General features: G+C 36.5%; 1 protein-coding gene and 1 pseudogene across 1 annotated transcript; one reads left to right on the forward strand and one right to left on the reverse strand.

Annotated features, from left to right (window-relative positions):
• Positions 1–26,626, forward strand: part of LOC130221515 (dedicator of cytokinesis protein 7-like) — a 128,455-nt pseudogene that overhangs the window by 36,008 nt on the left and 65,821 nt on the right.
• angptl8 (angiopoietin like 8) lies at positions 13,691–15,205 on the reverse strand. Its single transcript, XM_056448432.1, has 4 exons — positions 14,831–15,205; positions 14,021–14,161; positions 13,826–13,907; positions 13,691–13,740 (listed from the first exon to the last, which is right to left on the reverse strand). Exons 1-4 carry the CDS (start codon positions 15,179–15,181, stop codon positions 13,691–13,693), a joined length of 624 nt encoding a protein of 207 aa, XP_056304407.1. The 5' UTR covers positions 15,182–15,205.

Below are 26,626 nucleotides of genomic sequence, written 5' to 3' on the forward strand. Positions count from 1 at the left end.
TTCCAACATTCTTCAAAATATCTTCTTTTGTGTTCAACAGAAAAAAACTGGATAAGGGTGAGTAAATGATGACAGAATTGTTATTTTTGGGTGAACTATCTATTTAATTGTGAATGCACATTAATAGCAGTGAACTCATTCGTATCCAGTATCACTTTCATCAATGCTCTGTTCTTCTCTCAGATCTCTGAGGATTTCCACTTTGACCTGAACTCAGATCAGATGAAGGGCTTGCTCCGACCACACAACCCCCATGTAGCCATCTCCACCCTGGCCCGATCTGCCATCTTCTCCATCACATATCCGTCTCCAGAAATCTTCCTGGTCATCAAGGTATGGCCAGCAGGAGGCGCAGCACCACGTGTGCAGAAAGCCAGAGTGCAACAAGAGTGACTCCAAGTCACAAGGATGATTTACACTCCTCATTCCGTGTAAAATGGGTCATTTATTTATTACCATATGTTTTATGAGAAGCTGAATCAACTTATTTCTATATACTCTACCATTCAAGATTTACAAAGGAATTTGTTATGTAGCAGGATCAAAACTGACCCTGATATTTTTGCTTTTTGAAAAGTGTGTGTGTATATATGTATATATATATATATATATATATATATATATATATATATATATATATATATATATATATATATATATATATATATATATATATATATATATATATATATATATATATATGTATATATATATATATGTATATATGTATATATATATATATATGTATATATATATATGTATATATATATATATATGTATATATATATATATATATATATATATATGTATATATATATATATGTGTATATATATATATATATATATATATATATATATATATATATATATATATATATATATATATATATATATATATATGTATATATATATATATGTGTATATATATATATATATATATATATATATATATATATATGTGTATATATATATATATATATATATATATATATATGTGTATATATATATATATATATATATATATATATATATATATATATATATATATATATATATATATATATATATATATATGTATATATATATGTATATATATACACATATATATATATATATATATATATATATATATATATATATATACACATATATATATATATACACATATATATATATATATATATATATATGTATATATATATATATATATATGTATATATATACACACACAGAGTTGAATTCAGAATTATTAGCCCCCTGAATTTTTATTTATTTAAATTTTTTATCATTATTTTTAGGGGTTTTTCACCTTTATTGTATAGAACAGTAGAGAGTATTGACAGGAAAGCATAGGGAGCAGAGAGAGGGGAAGGATCGGCATATATATATATAAATATATAAATAAAGAAGTAAATAAATAAATAAGTAAATGCTGTTCTTATAACTTTCTGTATTTATCATTGAATTGTAGAGTCTAAGAATGTGCTATCCAAAAGACTGTCAGAACTTTAGAGAAGCTGGGTTGTGCAACAAGACCTAAATAATATAAACTGAAGAAAGTCTAAAAAGAGAAAAAAAAGTGTTTGTTTGTTTTTTCTGAGTCATGGCCTGAATCCAGCTATATTACAAATTTATTGAATTCATTTTAACATTGTATTTAATTTAAGCAAGGCAGGAATAAACACTGCTGATGGAGGGAAAGTTTGCTCAAAACACACAAGTTTAAGCAAACATACACATAGACATCACCTATATACTATATAACTGCAGGTGTATATATATAATAACTTTAACTGATGAAAGCTATTAATTACTTGTTAACTTTTGTGTACTGTTCGAATTTACTACCCTTTCCATATGTTAGTGGCAGTTTTTGCCCCATTAAATTCCATTACAATGACATTTTTGATGACACCATATCTATATATCATCTTGATGACATAATGACACCATATAATCATTCATTCTTGATTGTTGATGGTTTTCCCTGTTGGAAAGAGGTAAAACTTTTCATTTTTACTGTTGATCATGAGTTGGTACCATTTAACTTTTATATAGACCTGTGTTCTATGGAGTAAAACAGCAAATTATAGTGTGCATGCATAAATACACTTTATATATTTACTATATTCTGAGAGCTAAGCTGCTTATTATTTTTTGATTTCTCAAACATATCAAAGTGCGCAAAAGATCTCTCTCACACTCGCCGACACACACTATACTTAATATAACCATGTAATTTTTATCCAGAAACTAAACTTTTTTTTTTTTTTGCACTGCAACTAATGATCAATAATAAAAATGTGTAAATTTACCTCTTCCCAACAGGGAACACCAGCAACAATCAAGAATGCATGATTATTTGGTGTCATGGATTTGCAATCAAAAAATGCTATTATAATGGAAGTTAATGGGGCCAAAAAGGCCATGGACATAACAAAATGGTAGTCAATTTGCCCAGAGTATACTGTTTATTTTTTGAAAATTTTCAAAGCATTTTCCCAAAGTATGTGTCAAAATAAGATTTGTCACCAAAAATCATACCATTTGCTGAAACACAAAGTTGTGGCCATATTTATGCTTAAAATAACCTCAGTGAGGATGAACACATCCCCAACAGCACACAAGGGTTAATTAAAGTTGTTAGTAACTAATAAAGTTATGGTTACTAATAACCTTAATAATGTTCACTTTCTGTAAAGCTGCTATAAAACAATAATTATTGTGAAATGCACTGTACAAATAAATATAAAACCAAGGCATTTAAGGTAGTTGACAAAACTGCTCATTCTGACCTGTTCTCGATGTTTTTTTTGTTGTTTTTTTCAGGCCCAGAACTGAATGTAATGTAATGCCTATATATGTAGCGCATTTACCGTGTGGCCATACACCTAAAGCACTTCACAATCATGAGGTGGTGGGGTCTTTCCACACCACCACCAGTGTGCATCCACTTAGATGATGCGATGGCAGCCACAGGACAATGACGCCAGTGCCCTCACCACACACCAGCTATTGGTGAAGTGGAGAAACAGTAATAGAGCCAATTCGGTGCATGGGGTTGATTTGTAGGCCATGATGGAGGAAATTTGGCCAGGACCACTGGGGTTATTATGAGAGTCATGACCTCGGTTTAACGTCTCATACGAAAGGTGGCGCTCACTGATAGTATAGTGTCCTGTTCACTATACTGGGGCATTAGGACTCACACAGACCGCAGGTTGAGCGCCTCCTGCTGGACCCGCTAACACCACTTCCAACAGCAACCAAATTTTCCCATGTGGTCTCCCATCAGGGTACTGACCAGGCTCAGTCCTGCTTAGCTCAGAATCAGTTTTTATTGCCAAGTGTGCTTCACACACACAAGGAATTTGTTTTGGCTACAGAAGCTTCCAGTGTACATAAAGTGACAAGTGACAACACAAAATAAATATGAAAAAAAAAAAAAGATAAGATTAAACAGATGCGGTTAGTCAAGAAACCTGGATGTTGAGTTGTATGTACAGATTGTTATAAATATACAGGTTATAAGGTGCTGTGTACAAGTGCGAATGTAGAAGGTATTGCATTGTATATTGATATAAGGTGCTGTGTACAAGTGCATATGATAAAGTATTGCACATATTTATTGCACAGAAGGGGAATATTTAACTGTTCATAAGGTAGACAGCCTGAGGAAAGAAACTTTTCCTGTGTCTGGCTGTTTTTGTGCTTGGTGCTCTGAAGCGCCGACCAGACGGTAACAGTTCGAACAGGTAGTGTGCTGGGTGTGAGGGGTCCAGAGTGATTTTGCCAGCCCTTTTACTCACTCTGGAAGAGTACAGTTCTTGAAGTGTAGGACGGGTTGTGCCAGTGATTCGTTCAGCAGTCTGGACTATTCGCTGTAGTCTACGGAGGTCGTTTTGACAGCTGAGCCGAACCAGACAGTGATTGAAGTGCAGAGGATGGATTGGATGACAGCTGAGTAGAACTGTACGAGCAGCTCCTGTGGCAGGTTGAACTTCCTCAGCTGACGATGGAAGTACAGTCTCTGCTGGGCTTTCTTCACAATAGAGTCTATGTGAATGTCCCACTTCAGATCCTGAGAGATGGTGGTGCCCAGGAACCTGAATGACTCTACTGCAGCCACAGTGCTGTTCATGATGGTGATTGGGGGGAGTGCAGGGGGGTTTCTCCTGAAGTCCACTATCATCTCCACTGTTTTGAGCGCGTTCAGCTCCAGGTTGTTGTATCTGCACCATAACGCCAGCCGCTCCACCTCCTGTCTGTATGCAGACTCGTCACCGTTCTGGATGAGGCCGATAGCAGTAGTGTCGTCTGCAAACTTAATGAGTTTGATGGAGGGGTCTTTTGCAGTGCAGTCGTTGGTGTACAGGGAGAAGAGCAGTGGAGAAAGAATACATCCCTGGGGGGCACCAGTGCTGATGGTGCGGCTGTCGGAAGTGATTTTGCCCATTCTGACTAGCTGCTGTCTATCTGTCAGAAAGCTGGTGATCCATTGACAGACAGAGCTAGGAACAGAGAGCTGGGCCAGTTTGTACTCGAGCAGTGATGGAACGATGGTGTTAAAGGCAGAACTGAAGTCTACAAACAGAATCCTTGCGTAGTTTCCTGGTTTGTCCAGATGTTGTAGGGTATAATGCAGTCCCATGTTGACTGCATCATCCACAGACCGGTTTGCTCTATAGGTGAACTACAGGGGGTCCAGCAGGGGTCCAGTGATATCCTTCAGATATGCTAGCACCAGTCTTTCGAATGACTTCATGGCCACAGATGTTAAGGCCACAGGTGTGTAGTCATTGAGTCCTGTGATCTTTGGCTTTTTCGGGATTGGGATGATAGTGGAGCGCTTAAAGCAGGATGGAACTTTGCGCTGTTCCAGTGATCTATTGAAGATATGTGAGAAAATGGGAGCCAGCTGGTCAGCGCAGGTTCTCAGACAGGCTGGTGAAACACCATCTGGCCCTGGTGCTTTCCTTCTCTTCTGTTTACTGAAGATCTGACGCACATTATCCTCACTGATCTGAAGTGCAGGGGGGGGGAGGAAGATGGCTGGAGGTGTTGATGGCTGTGTAGGGAGATGGTCCGGGCTGTGTTGATGTGGTGTTGATGGCCGTGTAGGGAGATGGTCCAGGCTGTGTTGATGTGGTGTTGATGGCTGTGTAGGGAGATGGTTTGGGCGGGTGTGAGGTGTCTGGTCATAGGTGTCAATTCTACAGTAGAACATATTCAGCTCGTTTGCAATATGTTTATTGCTGTCAATACTGGGGGACGGTGTCTTGTAATTAGTGAAATCTTTTAATCCTCTCCACTCTGATGCAGGGTCGTTAGCTGAAAACTGGTTTTGCAGCTTTTTGGCATAGCTTTTCTTAGCCATACCAATCTCCTTTGTCAATGTGTTCCTGGCCTGATTGTACAAGATCCTGTCACCACTCCTGTAAGCATCCTCTTTGGCCTGACGAAGCTGTCTGAGTTTTGGTGTGAACCATGGTTTATCATTGTTAAATGGCAAGTAGGTCCTGGTAGGGATGCATAACTCCTCACAGAAACTGATGTAGGATGTTACAGGCTCTGTGAGCTCGTCCAGATCTGTGGCTGCAGCTTCAAAAACATTCCAGTCAGTACATTCAAAACAGGCTTGTAAGACCTGCTCTGTGTCGTTGGTCCATCTCTTGACAGTCCTTAATACTGGCTTAGTAGTTTTAAGTTTTTGCCTGTAAGTTGGTATAAGATGATCGGAGAGTCCTAGAGCTGCTCTGGCGATGGAATGATATGCATCCTTTATTGTGGTGTAGCAATGGTCCAAAATGTTATTGCCTCTGGTGGGGCATGTAATGTGCTGTTTGAATTTAGGCAGCTCATGTGTGAGTTTTGCCTGATTAAAGTCCCCAAGTATGATAAAACAGAGTCAGTGAGTAACTGATCTTGGGCTGCAGGGTGATATGGCTGTGGCTATGTAAATAGACATTACATTACAAAACAAAAGCTATTTTATATGTAAATAAAATAACGTTTTTCTAATATTAACTAACACTTAAAAATTATTTTAATATATAATATAAATCATAAATAATTCCAAAAATATGATTCAAAATCCTATTAAAACCAAACCATCTTCTTGACCCTGAAAACTCAAACTAGCTTTGTGAAAAGGCTTCTGTGGGCTTTCCAAAATATTTGATAAGCTGAAACAAATGATTTTACTCTCGCTGTCAATCAGCTTATATACTTTAAAAAATCTTTAAAAAATAAATGTTTTTAATAAGTTCCACCCATCTCAAAATGGTATTCACAAAGTACAAGTAGACTGTTAGGTTAGGGTTGGGGTAAGTGCAAGTTGAGATGTGCTTGCAGTTTCTTATAGTCAGTTAAATGTCTGTGGAAGGTGCAGTATCAGCAGATATTAAGCAGATAGTCCACTAATACTCAAATGGACCATCAAAAGAAAGTGTTACCGAATATCTGTTTTTAACACTGACACATATTTGTTCAGCCCCAAATGAGCATATTAGGATGACTTGTAAAAGACCATATCATACAATCATTGGATCAGTCTTATTTTTAAGTTGTGCTGTATTTGTGTTTCAGCTGGAGAAAGTCCTTCAGCAGGGGGATATTGGTGAATGCTGTGAGCCGTACATGGTCATGAAGGAGTCCGACTCCACTAAGGTACTAGTGTCCATTTGCATGGCAATTTTTCATGACTATTTCATCAGATACACTTGGCATGATTATGTTATCCTCTTTCTCAACTTGATCTGGACTTCTGCAATATTTGCCATTCTTCTCCAATATGAGCAAGGTCCAGTAGATGCTGGAGGCTGTGACTGTCGCAAGTCTGCTGCCAAGTTGCTATTTTGGCTTGTTTGAAATGGCATGATAAATGCTGCTCAGCCATTACCTTTACACAGCGTTGTGTAACCAGCCAGAGTGGGTTTTCATGTATGAATATGCATGTTTGTGTGTTTGTAAATGCAGCATAAAGAGAAGCTGGAGAAGCTGAGGGCTCAGGCTGAGCAGATGTGCTCCAGGCTGGGTGGATTTCGCATGCCTTTTGCCTGGACTGCAATTCATTTACTGAACATCGTCAGCAGCGTCGGAGGCCTGGAGCGCTCCGATTCAGATTCAGACACGGGTATTAAAAAAACTCAACACCCTTTCGGGCTGCACGATATTGAAAAAATCTGACGTTGCAAAATTTTGTTTTGATGTGATGTCTATTGCAATATGAACAAATATTATTAGATCTATTTGGAAAGATTTCATTCATTTAGATTGACTTGGATGATCAAGACTTTTTCTATACAGTTCATCTGCATAAATTATAATGAATTAAAAGCAAACATAAATAAATAAATAAACAGTGCTTTATGGTTTTCTGGAGGAGTCTAATAGTGTTCGAGTAGAGAAATCGAACAATCAAATGTGAAATATCATGGTCATCATTGTTTAAATAATAATAATAAATTAAATTATATTTAATATCTTTATCCTTTAATTTTTTATAAATAATCTAATCCTGCAATGTGACTATTGCAGATACACACATTGCAATAATGATGCTCAAATGATTTATTGTTCAGCCCTAACACACCCCTTTTGCATTCTTATAACCAGGCACTTTGAAAATGTCCCTGAAAGTAACACACACACACACACACACACACACACACACACACACACACACACACACACACACACACACACACACACACACACACACAAGTATACACGGCTTAAATCTTCCTTTTTCTCTTCCTTTTTATGGTATTTGATAAATGAGCTTCATCTTGTTGAGTTACTTTGATGCAGAAATACATTATTAAGCTTCAGGGCTCTTTATCTGTTCCATATTACATGTGAATGAAATGTATTATCTTAGTTTTTTGTCTTAGCGAACAGAAGCAACAATAAATTAAGGCTGAATACAGCCATAATAAAATATAATAAGTTATTTAGAAATAGGACTTGAACAACTGGAATATAGTTGGTAAATAGAAGAGAATATAATGGAGATTTGAGTTTTGTGCAGTTTTGCATCCAAAATAAAGGATATATATAAATAATATTATTATATATTATATGTTTATACAATGTGTCTGTATATATATAGATTCAAAACTATATAAAACCAAAATATTTACATATAATTTGTACTAAAACATTTTCTCTAATAAATATATATATATATATATATATATATATATATATATATATATATATATATATATATATATATATACACATACATACATACATACATACACACACACACACACACACACACACACAGGCATACATGCATACATACATACACATATATATTAGAGAAATATATATATTAGAGAAAATGTTTTATATATATATATTATGTATGAGCACTATCACACGAGTAGCAGTGCAATATGGCTGTATATTAGCACTGCTGGGAGGCGTGCGTTAGCTCGAGGCCAGAAGCAGAGTGCTCCAGCATCCCACCACTGCTGATTTACAGCCATATCGCACTGCTAAGAGTGTGATACTGCATTTATACAACAGTCCAACAGCAAAATTGTGTATATCAAAAAAGAAAATCAAACAAGGAGTCTCAAAAATCCTTTTGTACAAGCAACTACTTGCCTCCGCTGTTCATTTACATCTGCAGCTGTCGTCATAACATCAGAAACCATTGCTTAAAAACACGTCACTTTAGAGCTAGTATTTGAATGCTTCTCTTGCGTAATATCTAAAGTAATGACAAAGAAGGTGATTTTGCCCACATTTTAAGATTAAAAGGCTGAACGGCATGAAATGCCATCCATCTACAGAGATTTCCCAGTATTTTTCTGTTGCAATTGGGTGATCACAATAATTACCCCAAAAAAGCCAAAGAAAAGCAAACACTAGCAGATTACTATGGTATAAATACAGCACTACAACATACAAAAGAGAGTGATCGACTTAGAATGCCACTGACCAGTTTTACAATGATTTGTTCAGCTGTAGTTTGAAATTTACGCTGAGTTTTTCTCCCCTAAGGACTTAATATGCAGTCTCTGTCGTGTGCCGGAACATCAACCATCATTTTCTTTGCTCTGTTCAATATGACAAGACGATGGCCGCCGACGTGCTGAATCACCGAAATTAGAAATATAATTAGAAAATTGTTTTAGTTAATTTAATGATTTTGAATGCGATTATTCCTTTGACTGCACTAATTGATTACTATCATATCTATTTTAATAGTAGTACTAATAATAGCATATTTGCAAATTTGATGTTGATTTCCTGCAACAATTTTATAAACTGACAGTTAATATAAGTTATTTTCTTTTTGGACAAAGTGTTGTTTGTTTGTTTTATTTCACGTACTGTACCATTTTTTTTCACAGAAATTTTTTTAACAACATAGAGTGGCGTTTCATTGCTAAATGAATCTGGCCTTTTGAACAAATTCTAAAAACACGATTAATTTCTCTCTCCATAAAACCATAAAACCGTTCTCCAGCTGAAATGTCATTCTGTCATTCCATCCAGAGCGAAAGGGAACGTGGAATGAGAGGAAGAAGAAGGGATTTGAGAGAATGAGTGTAGGAGAGGACATGTGCAACTTTACAAACTTCCGTCCGGCCACTCTCACAGTCACCAACTTTTTTAAACAGGTCTGTTCTCAGTTTGTGTGTGCGTGCGCATCTCTAATGTTAGCATCATGTGTTGTTTAATGCTGTGTGTTTGTTTGTATGGTGTGCAGGAAGGAGACAGACTGAGTGATGAAGACTTGTATAAGTTTCTGGCAGATATGAGGAGGCCGTCATCAGTGCTGCGTCGACTCAGGCCTGTGACGGGTATCTGTCCGCATTTATTATTACTTCACCTCTTCTATTATTTAGCCCTTTTCTCACAGTTTGTGTGTGTGTGTGTGTGTTTTCTCTGTGTAGCTCAGCTGAAGATAGACATCTCTCCAGCTCCTGAGGCCCCACACTACTGTCTGTCTCCAGAGCTGCTTCATGTCAAGCCTTACCCTGATCCCCGCGTGCGTCCCACTAAAGAAGTGCTGGAATTTCCCGCTCGATATGTCTACACCCCTCACACTACATACAGGTCAGTCCATGCACAATCACAACTGAGAGAGCTGTATGCTCAGCTGACGGTGTCCATAGCAATGACAAACGGCAGTGGAATGCGAGCTCACAAGCGCATTTAAATCCGTAAACAAAGCGGCACACACGTGTTTTCAATGTGGCATTCGACACAATATGAGAATATAAAGAGTTTACCAGATACAGTACAAGCGGTTACAAGTAGCAAAACACAATAAAATACATAATTTACAAGCTAGAGAAAACAAGGAGACAGCCATTTTAATCACACTCACTTACACTTGTGAAATGGAGGAAGAAACTAATCCATGATCCACTGATGCATGTACTGATAAAGTTCCTGTCGAGCTCTGACAAAGTCCCATACATCAATAGTCTTTTCTGATCCTTACTTTAACAAACCGCCGACGAATCTCCCGTTGTAAGCGTGTAAATTCCAGAAGCACTCGTCAGAAAAATTTACGGGAACACAGCACAAAGCTGTGCTGTAATGCTGAAGTATTTTTGCTGATGAAACTCTTCACAGTTTCATCTTTGGGTAGAGAAAACAATTTTCCCAGGTTTGCGTGCACAACAATTGGGCAGGGCTTAAGTTTCGTATCGACATCACGCCGAAATGGCAAAAGACTCGTTATAAAGACGATTCATTTGAAGCACTATGAGTCGACCCTTTTATAAATGAATCTTGCACTTTCAGATTTAAGCCTTAGCTGGATATTTTACTTCACTTAAAGCTGTGTTACACACTGCATGGAAGGTCATTTTCAAAAACCCATAATAGGGGCTCTTTAAATAAATCATAACGGAGATACCAACAGTTAAATATTGAGTGAAAATAAATCTTGTATTTGGTAATAGAGGCCATCGACAGATATATCTTATAAACAAAATCTCAATTAAATGACAAAAAAACACGGCTGAAAATGTTTTTTCATTGTTTTCTTTTTACATTATTGGTCTGTATCTTGAAATATTAACGGTACGACTTTCGCCAGTTTGGCTTGCATACACTGAATATAATATTATGAGGGATCATACAATGTCCCTTTGGACAATTTATAATGGATGATTCTGGTTTCCTCAGAATGTGAACATACGTTTTAGATCAAAATACACCACAATATGCCACTTTTTATGGTATGAGTAGAAATAAAACATTTTATTTATACCTTTAAAGGCAAATTCAAATGAGAAGTTTGAGAGTGTCTTAAAAGAGATGCATGTTAATATGAAATGTAAATATGAAAACGGAAATGCTTGAAGTTTCTGCCATCCCGACTCTTCACCATAACTTCTCAATCCAGATGGATGGAGCAACCATCACTGCATCCAAAATGGTAAAAAGCCTTGGAGTAACGATTGATGACCAACTAAACTTCTCTGACCACATTTCTAGAACTGCTCGATCTTGCAGATTCGCACTCTACAACATCAGAAAGGTCCTACCCTTCCTATCTGAACATACAGCTCAACTCATTGTTCAAGCTCTTGTTCTCTCCAAACTGGACTATTGCAACTCTCTGCTAGCCGGGCTTCCAGCTAATTCCATCAAACCTCTTCAGCTGCTTCAGAACGCAGCAGCACGAGTGGTCTTTGATGAACCCAAAAGAGCACATGTCACTCCGCTACTCACCCGTTTGCACTGGCTGCCAGTTGCTGCTCGCATCAAATTCAAAGCTCTGATGTTTGCTTACAAAGTGACCTCTGGCTCTGCTCCTTCGTATCTGCTCTCACTTCTGCAGATATATGTGCCCTCCAGAAACTTGCGTTCTGTGAATGAACGTCGCCTCATTGTTCCATCCCTAAAAGGGAAGAAATCACTTTCTCGAACTCTCGCATTCAATCTGCCCAGTTGGTGGAATGAACTCCCTAACTACATCAGAACAGCAGAGTCACTTGCTGTCTTCAAGAAACGACTAAAAACTCAACTATTTAGTCTCCACTTTCCCTCCTAATCTTAACTGCCTCTCTGCCTATACCACTAACTGTGCTCTCTCTCTCTCTCTCTCTCACAAAAAAAAAAAAAAAAAAAACTTTTACTAATGCTTTGCTTCTTAGACTTTACACACCTGAAACTTGTCTATAGCACTTGTTCACTGCTGCTCTTATAGTTGTGTAAATTGCTTCCTTGTCCTCATTTGTAAGTCGCTTTGGATAAAAGCGTCTGCTAAATGACTAAATGTAAATGTAAATATTTTGCTTTTGTTTCAGTATTATTTCAGAATGTTGGAGTAACAGTGGTGTTGTTTCACTAGAATTAAGTACTTATAAAATATATATTCTACACGAAAATAGTTTAGATCAATATTTAGATGTTGCAGTCTTAAAGAGATGAAGTAAACAAACTTGAAAGAGTCAAAAACAGTAAACAATCAAATAGACTTACAGTATTTTGTATTTCAAATCATTGTGCAGCGTCTTTGTTAGTAGTTCTATTCTTTAAAATAATAGTTTGGTCACCAAACATCTTTAGAAGTAAAAAGATAATACAATTAAATTCAAGTGAAATATTGCAAAAAAAAAAAAAAAAAAAACACAAACTGCAAAATTTCTCATAAATTTTTTATTTTTTTGTGTCTTTCGATTTCTCCTCTTTTTTTTTTTTATTAATACTTTTCCCATAACATATTAGGGAATTAGAGTGTACTAGTTTTTGAACCATTAATGAAAGTTATTTTGTTAGATAAGCTTCAGATTAGGATTTAGTACTGACTAATCTAATGTATATGCACAAATATAATATACATTAGATTAGTCAGTACTAAAGTCAAATCTTGAGCTTATCTAACATAATAGCTTACGATAACGGTCCAAAAACTAGAAAAATATTATAAAAAAAATATAAAATGCAAATTTAAAAAAAAAGGAAAAATCAAGAGAAGCAAAAAAAAAAAAGAAAAATTTTGTAGGTTGTAATTTGTTTTTGCAATATTTTGTTTTAATTTTATTGTATTATTTTTCAATTCCTAAATATATTTGATGACATATATAATTTTAATAAATATATCTATTTAATAAATCTGTTTTGTTTTATATAAATTTTATATAATACATTGACAATATTCACTGAGAAATGGATACAAATATTAATTTTCAAAATGGGGTGTACTCAGGTATGCAGAGCACTGTATATATATTTATATCTTATTTTGAACGTTATTGCATGGTGATCTAATTTGGCCATCCATACAGCCTTGGTTACATCAGTAAATTTCAAAACATATAAATAATGTGTGTGCGTGCGTGTAAAAATAAATATATATGTATTGTACTTAGAAAAACAGATTTTTATTCTGAAAATAAATACAGTTTACATTTTTACAGTATTGATTCCTTAACACAAATTTAATTTTTCAGTTATAAGTTATTATATTTCAGTATAAGTTACTAACAACAAACACACATATATCATGATCATTATGTATAAAATAGTACAATGTAGCTTAATGTTTGTCAAATGGTGTCTGTGGTTGGGAATTGTATGTTTTAGAGGTTCTCTTCTGCTTATGTTTCTGAAAGAGACCCAACTTGTGTGAAAAACAATCAGAAAAAGAAAGTCATTGGTGTCATATTTCTGAGATCCATCTGCAGTGCCAGGAATGGAGTGTTGATCAGGATTGTGCTTCTTCCTCATAACTGATTTTAGTGGTTACACCATATTCTGAAACGAGAAACAAGACACTGACATGAGCCAATGTTTTTCCAGGTGATCACATGTTTAGTTGTAAGTCTGTGCTCAGGCTTACCAGTTTCTGTAAATGAGACAGCTGCTGGTTTTGATTCTCCAATTTCAGTTTCTGTTCTCGTGTCCACTTCATCAGCTCCTCCAGGATAGAGATGTTTGTAATATGTTTTTGTGGTTTGCCCTGTCAGGAGGAATTAGTTTAATTCCTAGTAAAACTGTAGAATGTGGGAAATGAAAGTCAGTGCGTCTTCACTACCTTGATAGTGTCTGAGACGGAGCTGTTCACGTTTTCTTCCATGCTGCAGAGTTTTTTCTTTAGTTGTGCCTCTTCCATCTCCACCCTGGTGACTTTACTTCTGTTCTCTTGGATCTGGATCTGCAGCACTTTCATCTGAGCCTGCAAACAGACCAGCTGTTTACTACACCGACCAAACTCCATCTGGACCCTGTGCTAGCTGCGACTGGCATATTAGTCAGTGATTACAGGCCAATGACAATTTACAGGAGACCTTTGTATGTGTTTGAGTGTCTGGTCTATATATGTGTGTGTGTGTGTGTGTGTGTGTGTGTGTGTGTGTGTGTGTGTGTGTGTGTGTGTGTGTGTATCTATGTATTTACACTATTGGTCAAAGGTTTGGGGTCAGTAAGATTTTTAAATGTTTTAAATTAAGCTTATCCTGCTCACCAAAGCTGCACAGTACAGTACAAATTGTGAAATGTGATTGCACTATAAAATAACTGTTAAAAAGTAGTTCATAATTTAATCATTTATTCCAGTGATTTTAAAGATTAATTTTCAGCTTCATTACTCCAGTCTTCAGTCATATCATATATATATATATATATATATATATATATATATATATATATATATATATATATATATATATATATATATATATATATATATATATATATATATACCTTGAGAAGTAGAAAGTGCTTCACACACTCTTCCCTTTTTTGATTCTTAGACAAACCTTCTAATAATCAAAACTTCTAATAATCAGTTGGTCATTTCAAAGTGGTCGATTTCAGTATTTTAGTATGTCCTGATTTACCTTACCTGAATGAGCTGAAGCTTCTCTTTGATCTGTTGTTTGGTTTGTGTCGCTGCCTCTGTGTCATGGCCTAGTTTCTTCACCTCGCTCTCGGTTCGGCTCACGGCTGTCATGACGCGGGCCAGTCTGGCCTCTGTGCTCTGGTACATGTGGTGCAGGGATTCGCCGAACTGCAGCACGCCATACATCAGGATGTTCACTTCATCCTTGGATACAAGGTTTTCTCCAGCTTGACCAGTCTTCAGCGGGGACGTAAAGACACAGTTTGAACACAGAGCCACAAACAGCAGAGATAAAGCTGCCCGCATCTTGTCCTCTTCTTTAGAAATACACTCTGATCGTGAGCGATGATTCATTGTGCGCACTCTGCAAAATGGTGCTGCTTTTTATAAGCTGGGATGGGGCATGTTGGACATTGGGAAATCGACTGAGATACGGCCTATCAGAGCTGGGCTGAAAGCTCTATGAGAGAGAGAATCAGAGAGAGAGAGAGGGACCTTGACTCTTACGTTGGCCAGACAGATGTTTAGTGGTATTGAACCAGGGACGTGCTGAGCAGTCAGACTGCCAGTTCACCCTTCTCCTTTAACCTCAGAGCATCCACTGAACTTTCTGACACGCTGGAAACTGTGCCATTTTTGAGCCACATGAATAAGATATGCAAACAGATGCTGTTATGTTATACAAATATCAATTTTACCTTCACTGGAGCAGTAAGAGATATGGGGCTTGTATGTTCATGCTGGGGCCACATGTTTAGTGTTTGATTTGGGATAGGGTGAAGTACCTTTTATGTCTGTTTTCGTCTATGTTCTTCAAACATACAGAGTAGATGTGTGTCATGCTGCTCCTCCTTTAGACAAAAATGTGGTTCAAATACTGTATGCCATAGTCTGAATTACATAATAGTAGCTTTGAACAGAAACAGGATTAGGATTTGAAATTTTAGCATTTATATTAGTGGTTGTGAACTTGACAATTTAGGATATGAAACACAATATTTAATTTCTTTTTGGTTATTGTGAACTGAACAGTTTTATTAGGAATTTAAACTTGAGCTTCTGCTTAACTTTTATATGCCTCTCTTCCTAAAGATTTCTACAACCGACTATCCATTACTACTGTTTGGTCTAAGGATATCAGTGGAGATATACAATTTTTATTTTCTTACCAAATTTGGACAAATTCATTCATTGTTCTTCGGCTTTGTGCTTGATCTATCAGGGGTCACCACAGTGGAATGAACTGCCAACTACTGTGGCATATGGCTTTCCAGCCACAACCCAGCAGGGTTCGTTTTACTTGTTAAAGGGCCATAAACCCCCCCTCTTTCTGTTCAAGTCTACCTCAGAATTTTTTTTTCAAAAAATGCTTTGTGATGGGCGTGGAGCGCTGCTAGCAGAGGGAGGAGTGGGTGTGGCCAGCAGAGCAGGGGAAAAAGAGGGGAGCGAACCAACTGTCAGCTGGCTCACAAAATGAGACAAACAGTGAGGAGACTCATGATTTTATAGTTTACGAAGTTAAAATGCAAAGAAATAAACACTAAGTAATTTAATGCCCTGCTACTTTTGTTATTCGTAATTTTATATACATATAACCACAATTTGTTATATCATCATAAAGATAATCGTGTTTATTTAAACACTATAAATGGGCAGGACTTTTCTTCTCCTGAATCCCCAGGTCTGAACGCAGACAAAGTGAAGCAGTGCAGCAGGTCTTTTCCCTGTCTATTCCAACCATTAGCCCTGCCGGTAATCCGGAGGATTTTAAACATAGGCGAACACTGCAGCACGAATATGTGTCTGTATGGTAACAAAACATGCAACAATCCCCATCGATCATGGAAACAAACACATACGTTAACTTCATTAACGGCTAAATACTGTGTGGTGTGCGCGGACGTGGGGTCACAGTTTGGCAGGTCTGCCTTGCCTTCGGAAAACACGTGCAGTCATGAATAATTAAGAAGCAGGGTCTTCTCATTGGATACGAAAACTCAGCTATAAATAATAATGAAAAACTGACACAACATCTCTGGACAGGCAGATAACGCTACATCACTGATTTTGATCCCGCCCCAAAAATTATTTTAATCCCGGAATATGAAACTACCAGACAAAGGCCCAAAATTATCCAGTTTTCCTCACAATTTAAGCTAACCGGTGCTAACCTTGTCTTAATTGATGCTCATCACACACAAATCTGTTAAAATCTCGAAAAAAAAAGTACTCTGGTTTCTATTAACATGGTAACTATTAACATTGTTTAATTATCTAGATTTTAATGTTCTTCGAAACAATTTAGGTAATGTACATACGCAAGTTTTTTTTTTTTTTTTTTTTTTTTTTTTTGGATATTATGATGAAATCTTACATATTAGCTGCGTCCCAAATGGCACACTATGCACTTATGCACTATGTACTTATACAGTTACACACTCAACAGTATAGTATATGAATGTAGTGTCATCCCAAATGGAACACTAACGTTTTTTTATATTTTTTTAATGGGTTTTTTACTAAGCGGAAATTTAAACCATTTCCCTGATGACGTTTGACTTTGCCAAATTAGTAAAATAAATGACCAAACTACCAAATAATACCTGCCATGAGTATAACCGCATTCACCATCGAGAGGCGCTATAATCACTCTCGTAGGAGAATACTGCTTTAACAATCAAAATTAAAAAAGTTATCCAACATGTACGCCCGATTGCTCTGCCACTACCGCTACTTGAGCAAGGCAGCGGTCGTTGAGTGTGTGAAGTGTCCATCATTACACACTTCATGTTACCGGTTGAACAAGTGCATCATCCGGGTAATGAAAGTGCACTTAATAATTTTTTGAGTTTTCAGTGTGAACCCACTACTTTTACTATTTATACTACAAAATGGCGTATAATAGTGCATAAGTATGTGATTTGGGATGCACCTACTGTGACTTTGTGTTGCTAGTTTTGACCATTCCTTCAAGCATTCTTGAAAGTTACTCGTTATGACCTTAGTATAGTTGAAAAAAAATGTGCTCCTAAAGGAAGCGTGGCTGTGTCTTTTTTTTTTTTTTTTTTTTTTTTTTTTGCTCAATTGAGGACACTTTCATTACCAAGTGCAAATTTGGTTGCAAAATTGGTCACACCGAAATGTCTTTCTATCGAAGCCCCTTTACTGACTGCATAGACTCTATTGTCCTCAAAAATGAAGAATATGCTTGAGTGCACAACACTATGTTGAGTGAAGAAAGCTGTATCTAGCCAGAAAAGTGAGAGAAGTGGATGGAAACTAAAACTAATATTAATTTCATAATCTTTGCAAAATAGAACACGATGTAATATTTTGCAACCTGTAAATGTGCATAATTCACAGGCCTCTCCTTAACCATTGCTGTTTTAATGGAGAAGAGATCTTTATTTCATCTTCATTTCATTCTCCCTCTCCTGCTCAGGAACTTGCTGTACGTTTACCCTCAGTCCGTGAACTTCAGCAGCCGGCAGGGTTCGGTGAGGAACATTGCAGTGAAGGTGCAGTTCATGGCAGGAGAGGATCCCAGTCAGGCCATGCCGGTGAGTCACAGATCACACTGTCACAACACATATTCTCAGCTTCTCAGGCAAAAGAAAAACACTTGGGATTATGCAAGCACATTTGATACGATGATCTCATCGCTTGGATAAACTGATTGTGAACAATAAAGTCCTCCAGATGTGTGCCAAGAGTATGACAGCGCCTCCCTAAAACACATCGATCCAAAAACGCACAGCTTACATTAGTCACTTCAACCACACTCAGTCTCCTGATGTATTAAACAGATTGTTCAACAATAAAAATTCGAATTTATGCACCATTCAGTCATCATGTCCTGCTTTTAATGTAAGTAGAAGGCTTTTTTATGATGTACATTCTCTCTAGAAATTCCTTAATATGGTTTTGTCAGAATGTATTTTAGTATTTTTATCATTTAAAAAATAATTTAAATTTCGTTTAAAAGGACTTTCCACCTTCTTTTGAAAAAGGCATTTTACAAGTCACCTAGAGTTAAACGGTAGACTTGAACCATTTTTTAATCCATTCAGGCAATTTCTTGTTTTGGCGCGGCCACTTTTAGCTAAGCTTAGCATAGTTCTTTAAATAGGATTTGACCATTAACAAATCATTTAAAAAAAAAGGTATTGATAATTTTCCTTTTGAAAACCCGATGCCTCTGTAGTTGCATTGTGTAACAAGACCAACATTACATAAACAGTTACTATTCTATTCCAATATTACTAGGAACTATACTCTCATTCTGGCGTAATAGTCAAGAAAATTTGCTGCATACCTGCACCAAATACCTGCACCAGGCGTTTTTCAGAGGGTGTCTTGAAATCATGGGCTACGTTCACACTGCAGCCAAATGTGGCCTGAATCAGATTTTTTTTGCCCACATGTGACTCAGGTAATGACAGTGTGAACAGCCCAAACCGCATAAATTCTGATCTTTTCTGTTTAGATTTATGCCACATTAATATATAATACAAAATCAGACACAGATCTGATGTTTTGCAATGCAATGGATTTCATGTGACTTTTACATAACTTTGAGCGACATGTCACCATTCTGTGCTGCAGACATCATCTACTTCTCAGCAGCATAGTAAAACAGCACACAGGGCGATTACTTTACGACAGAAAATTGGTTGTTCATTTTGAAAAAAAATTGAAAGCAAAACTGGTGCTTGTTAAACAATCTGGTTTACGATTGGGGCACGGGTTGATCGCGAAGCTGAAGAGCGTCAGGTGGTGGGCTCTGCGGATAAGGGATCTGTGTGCAAAGGAGAGGTACTTTCATTTTAAGAATGAACTTTCTCTCCAAGAGAAAAAATGGGCAGGTGCTCAAGCACCCAAAGCCCCCTCCTGCACGTGTATGTTGTTTATAAGGAGTAAAATGAAATGACTCCGCAAACAGAGATAAACCAACTCCACCTTCACAGTTCAGTCTGCGGCTACTCATTAACTGTTGATTCACAACACCGGTGGTCTTGTCATAAATCACAAATGATCAGTGTTTTCTATCACAAGAGACATATTTTAGGTTTCAAATGGCGAAATACACATTAGTTGTGGCAGAACAACCCTTTACACTTTATGAAATACAGTACGGCTGTCTGTGAAAAGGACAATAACCATATTAAGCATAACCTGACAACTTGCTTACTTCATACACTATACACATTGTGTGCATAATTAGACATTTTGTGCTGTCTGTAATTGTACTTTTGCGCATGCAGGTCAGTTTAGGACCATGATTTTTTCACACTGCAAATCTGATATTGGCCCCATTTATAACAACAATGTGAACAGCTATGCAAAAAAAAATCAGATCAGAGAAAAAATCTGATTTCTGACCAATGCATAATAATGATCCTTTGCATGATCACTGCAAACTGAGGCATTGATTTTATATATAAACTATAAACATAAAGAAATAAAGTAATGCAAATATGTTTTTGAAAAAGCTACAAAAATTCAAGTGTTACTGGAGTTATTACGAGACTTTTGACTTTTGTGACTTAAAAAATTATATTGTAATCAGTCTCAATGAAGTTAGCATATATGGTTCTTTGCCTGATAAAAAATAGTTTATCTACTTGTTTGTTTTGTTTTTATGTAACTTTTGTATTACTGTACAAAAACCTTCATTACCTGACAACATTAAAATAAACAATAAACCAATCATTCAGTCACCCACAAGTGATTCCAAAGCTTAATGAATTTCTTTGTTGTCTGTTGAACACAAAAGTAGATATTTTGAAGAATGTTGATAGCTGATAACCATTGACCAAAAAATCAACCAGAACTATTAATCAGAAAATTCTACCAGTTTTACTGCAACATACTTCAAAATATCTTCTTTTATGTTCATCAGAAAAATCTAAAAGGTTTTACACAAGGGAATGGATGAGTAAAATGTCATTATTGTAGGGTGAACTATCCCTTTAAGAAGCTCTTTGGCAGATTTTGGAGATTTCCGTGTACTTACAAAACCTTTTACATGTTGTTAATCTAATCTGTGATTTTAGGAACTCTCTAATAACATTAAGAGCTCCATTCACTCACTTTGAAACATTTGTAATTGACTTAAGGCTCGTGTGAGGACCTTTGCAGTGCAGGTACATTAGAGGCTAAATTCATTTGGTCATAATTGAAAAATGCCTCCATGGCTTTATGATTAGCAAGGGCTACGTCACTGCTGAAGTGTGAGTCCCCGGTGACATCTAGTGGAGTCTTTGAGCTGTTATTCACCAGTGCAATGTGATTTCCTCTTCTGATCAGGTCATCTTTGGAAAGTCAAGCTGTGCAGAGTTTTACAAGGAGGCGTACACTCCAGTCATCTACCATAACAAGTATGAGTCCCTTTCTCCTTCATTATTCTTTACTAAACTCTTTTTCTTTATTCATATCATGAATTGTATTATAGTACATTTTCACCTAGTTTGTTTTTATTGTAATCTCTATCTCAGATTCCCACTACTTTTACTTAACACAATATGCAACATACAGCTTAGACTTTGAGAGACTGTTTAAGTTGATAAGATCTTAAAATACTTACTTTTTTACATTTTCAATTGTCATTTCAGTTTAAGCCTTTTGTTTGTATTTGTAGTAGTTTTAGGGTGTTGTTTAAATTAAAGTTGTGTTTCAGTTTTAGCTGTTTTTGTACATCAATTTAACAGTTTTTCTATATACATTTATTTTCTCCAGCGACTTTTTAGGTTTAGTTAACTAATAACAATATTTATATATGTGATGTGTGTGCATACAGCATGAACAGTTGAAGTCAGAATTATTAGCCCCCCCTTTGAATTTTTATTATTTTAAAAATATTTCCCAAATGATGTTTAACAGCGCAAGGAAATTTTCACAGCATGTCTGATAATATTTTTTTCTTCTGGAGAAAGTCTTATTTGTTTTATTTCAGATAGAATAAATTAAATAAAAAAAAAAATGTAAACTTAATTTTTTAAAACCATTTTAAGGTCCAAATTATTAGCCCCTTTAAGCTATATATTTTTTCGATAGTCTACAGAACAAACGACTGTTATACAATAACTTGCCTAATTATCCCGAACCTGCCTAGTTAACCTAATTAACCCAGTTAAGCTTTAAATGTCACTTTCAGCTGTATAGAAGTGTCTTGAAAAATATCTAGTCAAATATTATTTACTGTCATCATGGCAAAGATAAAATAAATCAGTTATTATAGATGAGTTATTAAAACTATTATGTTTAGAAATGTGTTGAAGAATCTTCTCTCCGTTAAACAGAAATTGGGGTAAAAAAATAAACGAGGGCTAATAATTCTGACTTCAACTGTAATTCATCTTTGTTAAAAACAAAATAAAAGTTACAAGTGTAGCTTGTACAAGTGTTAAAAGATATTGAGCATTTTAATGAAGTTACATTGTGTAAATATATGTTAACATGTATGTTAATGTGTGTATATATATATATGGCTTATTACCTGCCCAGCCTTTTATTAAGATATTAATTGTTTATTAACGCTTATAATTATGATCTTATTTTACTTCTCTAATCCAACCCAATACATAAACCCTACCTTAATAACCATTATTAAGCAGCTAATTAGTAGTTTATTGAGCTAAAAGTCTAAGTTAATGGATTTTTAATGACATGAACGGTACATTAAAATAAAGTGTGACCAAAGTTATGATTTTAATTAAAACTTGATATGATGTATGTTTTTCTACCATTTTAAGTATGTTTGATTACTATAGTAATAATATTAATAGTATTATTTTGATATAAATTTTTCAGGTTATTGAGAGAAAAAAAATATGATTCTATTTACATCTTGAATGTACACTCATCGGCCACTTTTTTAGGTACACTTGTCCAACTGCTCGTTAACGCAAATTTCTAATCAGCCAATCACATGGCAGCAACTCAATGTATTTAGGCATGTAGACATAGTCAAGACGATCTGCTGCAGTTCAATCTGAGCATCATGGGGAAGAAAGAAGATTTAAGTGACTTTTAATGTGGCATGGTTGTTGGTACCAGACGGGCTGGTCAGGGTATTTCATAAACTGCTGATCTACTGGGATTTTCACGCACAACTATCTTTAGGGTTTACAGAGAATGGTCAGAAAAAGAGAAAATATCCAGTGAGCAACAGTTCTGTGAGCGCAAACGCCTTGTTGATGCCAGAGGTCAGAGGAGAATGGCCAGACTGGTTCCAGCTGATAGAAAGGAAACAGCAACTCAAATAACCACTCGCGGACTCACCAAAATTGGACAATAGAAGATTGGAAAAACGTTGACTGGCCTGTCTTGATTTCTGCTGCGACATTCAGATGGTAGGATCCGAATTTGGCATCAACAAAAGCATGTATCCATCCTGCCTTGTACCAACATTTCAGGCTGCTGGTGGTGGTTTAATGGTGTGGGGGATATTTTCTTGGCACACTCTGGGCCCATTAGTACCAATTGAGCATCGTGTCAACACCACAGCCTACCATGTTCATCCCTTTATGACCACAGTGTTCCCATCTTCTGATGGCTACTTCCAGCAGGATAACACGCCATGTCATAAAGCGGGAATTTTATCAGACTGGTTTCTTGAACATGACAATAAGTTCACTGTACTCAAATGGCCTCCACAGTCATCAGTACTCAATCCAATAGAGCACATTTGGGATATGGTGAAACGGGAGATTGTCATCAGGGATGTGCAGCCGACAAATCTGCAGCAACTGCGTAATGCTGTCAAAATCTCGAAAGAATATTTCCAGTACCTTGTTGAATCTATGCCACAAATAATTATGGTAGTTCTGAAGGCAAAAGGGGGTCCAACCCGGTACTAGTAAGGTGTAACTTATAAAGTAGCCGGTGAGTGTATGTTTTTGTATAGAATTGTTTGAAAGTTTAAATATAATTTCAAAATGACAGTACATTTTGGGAATTTTCCAAAATTATTAATTGCTAAAAACATTGCCAAAAAAGATGTTATTGATAGGCAAAAAAAACATATTTTTATTTCAGTTTACATCTAAATTGTAAATATATTTTACTTTTTAAAGATTGTTTACTAACAAGATGCATAAGTTAAGCAATTTATTACATTAAAACAAGTTAAGGACAAGAAAAAAAAGAAATATGCTTACTATTTCCTGAGTCCTCCTAGTATGTCTTCTCCCCCTTGGCAGCAGTGTTTTTCAGTTCCGTCTTTCCACCTCCGCAGGTCCCCCGAGTTCTATGAGGAGGTGAAGATGAAGATCCCCGCCAACCTCACCGACAACCACCACCTGCTCTTCACCTTCTATCACATCAGCTGCCAGCCCAAGCAGAACACCCTGCTGGAGACACCCGTGGGCTACACGGTGAGGAGAGACCCCCTCACTTCCTCTCGTTCTCTTCAGATGCACGCTGTCCCACAGGCTGCCTGATGAAACACTCACCTCCTGAAGAGGGCTCACACGTCACTCACTATCCCTGCTGGATACAGTAGCACATCCTTATGCTCTGTGAAGTGGGGGACTCTGTGAAGTGGGGGTGTGCGAGATGATCATTTTTTATATAAAATGTCCACACAATCTGTGTTTGAAGACAAATTGCAGCATTGTGCTACAGATCAGATTCTATCAGTTGCAATTCTGCACATCTGTCTCGTTATGGGTTGAGCCAAGTAGGATGCAATGTTGGATTAATAACATCCATGTTAATCCTGAAACATCACTTTTGTTGACAAATGTAATTTATTTCTAATCCATACTCCTAAACCTAACACTAACGGGCCATTGACACGAGGTGTCTGCGTCAACGCTTTCCATTCACTTTAAATGGGTGACGTCAAGCATTGCCAAACTGAATTGTGAGCCCGTCGGCGCCATTTCAGTGGCATTGCTTGCTGCTGAAGTTGGGACTTTCTCAACTTTTCAAGCGCCAACGGAAGCGTCAGCCAATCAGATTGCTGTATGCAAATACACCAGCTCAGACAGTAGCCGATTGCTGACTAATTTCATTGAATGACGCTGTTATGACGATCGTGTCAGCCCAAACTTCAGACATGCCCTCTGTCAATCGTTGACGCTGAAGGACTGTGTGAATCGGGCGTAAAGCTGCGGTCACTCTGCACTTTTTGCCCCGTAGACTTCCATTCATACGCATGCAGATGCAAGCTGGTGCGACAAGTTTCACATATCGCTGCATTCCAAAGTTCAAGCGGTTATGAATTACATAGCAATTTTACTTTAATACAAAAATGCACTGTTTTAAAAACATTTTTAACTTGTAAAACTTGAGGTGCAGCTGATCACAGAGAGTTGTAACAGATCTTTTTATACGAGTTTCTAGGGTTTGGATCCTATTTTAACATCAGGAATTAAAATAAAGAGACTTGTGTGAATATCACTTTAATATGACACACTATACTATACACAGTCCTCAGGCTAACATAACACTAGCAAAGCAACAAAAAAATGTTATACTTAAAAATGTAATGCTACTGATAAATACACCTACTGGAGCAAAAATATAATCCGCTGTTTATTTTATATTATGTTAATTTATTAATCTTTGTTTTATGTTTGTCATAAAAAAATATGAAAAATATTCTTCTTTACCTGATATTTTGTTGCCTTGTTAGGCTTTAAAATAAGGATATTAGTTTGGCTGTACTACTCAGACAACTTGTAAAGTAGTCAAACCAACACAAAGAATCATGATAAAACCTTAACTTGGGATCTTTGCTGAAAGACATTTTCAATATTTAGGCCATATCGCCCACCCCTAGCATTGAGTATTTTTTAAGGTATTGCATGGATGTTAGAAATTCCAGAATTGTGCCAACATTGCTTTAAAGTAACTGAATCATGTGCTTGAATCCAGTATGCTGATGTTTGTGAAGTACTCGTGGGCTTGAGTAGATGATGTGGGGTTAATGAGAGTTCATGTTTGTCTCTGCAGTGGATCCCCCTCATGCAGCACGGCCGTCTGCGCACTGGCTCCTTCAGTCTGCCTGTGTCTGTGGAGAAACCTCCACCCAGCTACTCAGTCCTCACTCCTGACGTAAGACATTCATCATAGTCATAGGCCTGTGTCATGAAGCTGGATTAGATAGTTAAGTATCAGTTTAGTTTGCATTAATCTTGGGATTGTGATTTATGGTACAGGCCCCAGGGATAAATGTTATTGTTTTGTTTTTTAAATAAGATATATATATTTTTTTACTTTTTTAAGGTTAGAGCTTTGTAATCATATTTTTAAATTAGGTACTTGATGAATATGCTGTACTTTAATTTTACTTGCATAAACATTGAACAAGATGAACAAGGTGAACAAGATGAAAAAGGGATAATTTTTCCTACTGCGGTGGTTTGCCACTTTGCATACATTATCATGTATATCAAAAAATAGAGAGCCCCAGAAGCTTTTTTTGTTTTAAACACGTATAACTTTGCACATCAATTTATAAAATAGTTTTTGACATCTAAAGGCTGATTTATATTTCTGCGTCAAGCGCACGAGTATGCTCCGGCGCAGCCTCCGTGCGGTCACATAGCCTTCGCTGTGGCTGACACCAATGCGCACCTCTCAAAAAATTTAACTACGCATGTAGCACAAGGTCTGTGATTGGTCAGCTTTGTAGCTCGGTAGCTGTGCTGAGTGTTTATTTTATTTATTTGTTTATTTGGCAGGGACCGTGTACATTAATTAGCATTGCTGCGAATGCACCAGAATTAACCAAAAGGCTTGTCCTTGATCCTTGTCATCTGTTGTCCTTGGACAGATGTTAAAATTGTG

Source organism: Danio aesculapii, chromosome 3, assembly GCF_903798145.1.
Source record: "Danio aesculapii chromosome 3, fDanAes4.1, whole genome shotgun sequence".
NCBI lineage: Eukaryota > Metazoa > Chordata > Actinopteri > Cypriniformes > Danionidae > Danio > Danio aesculapii.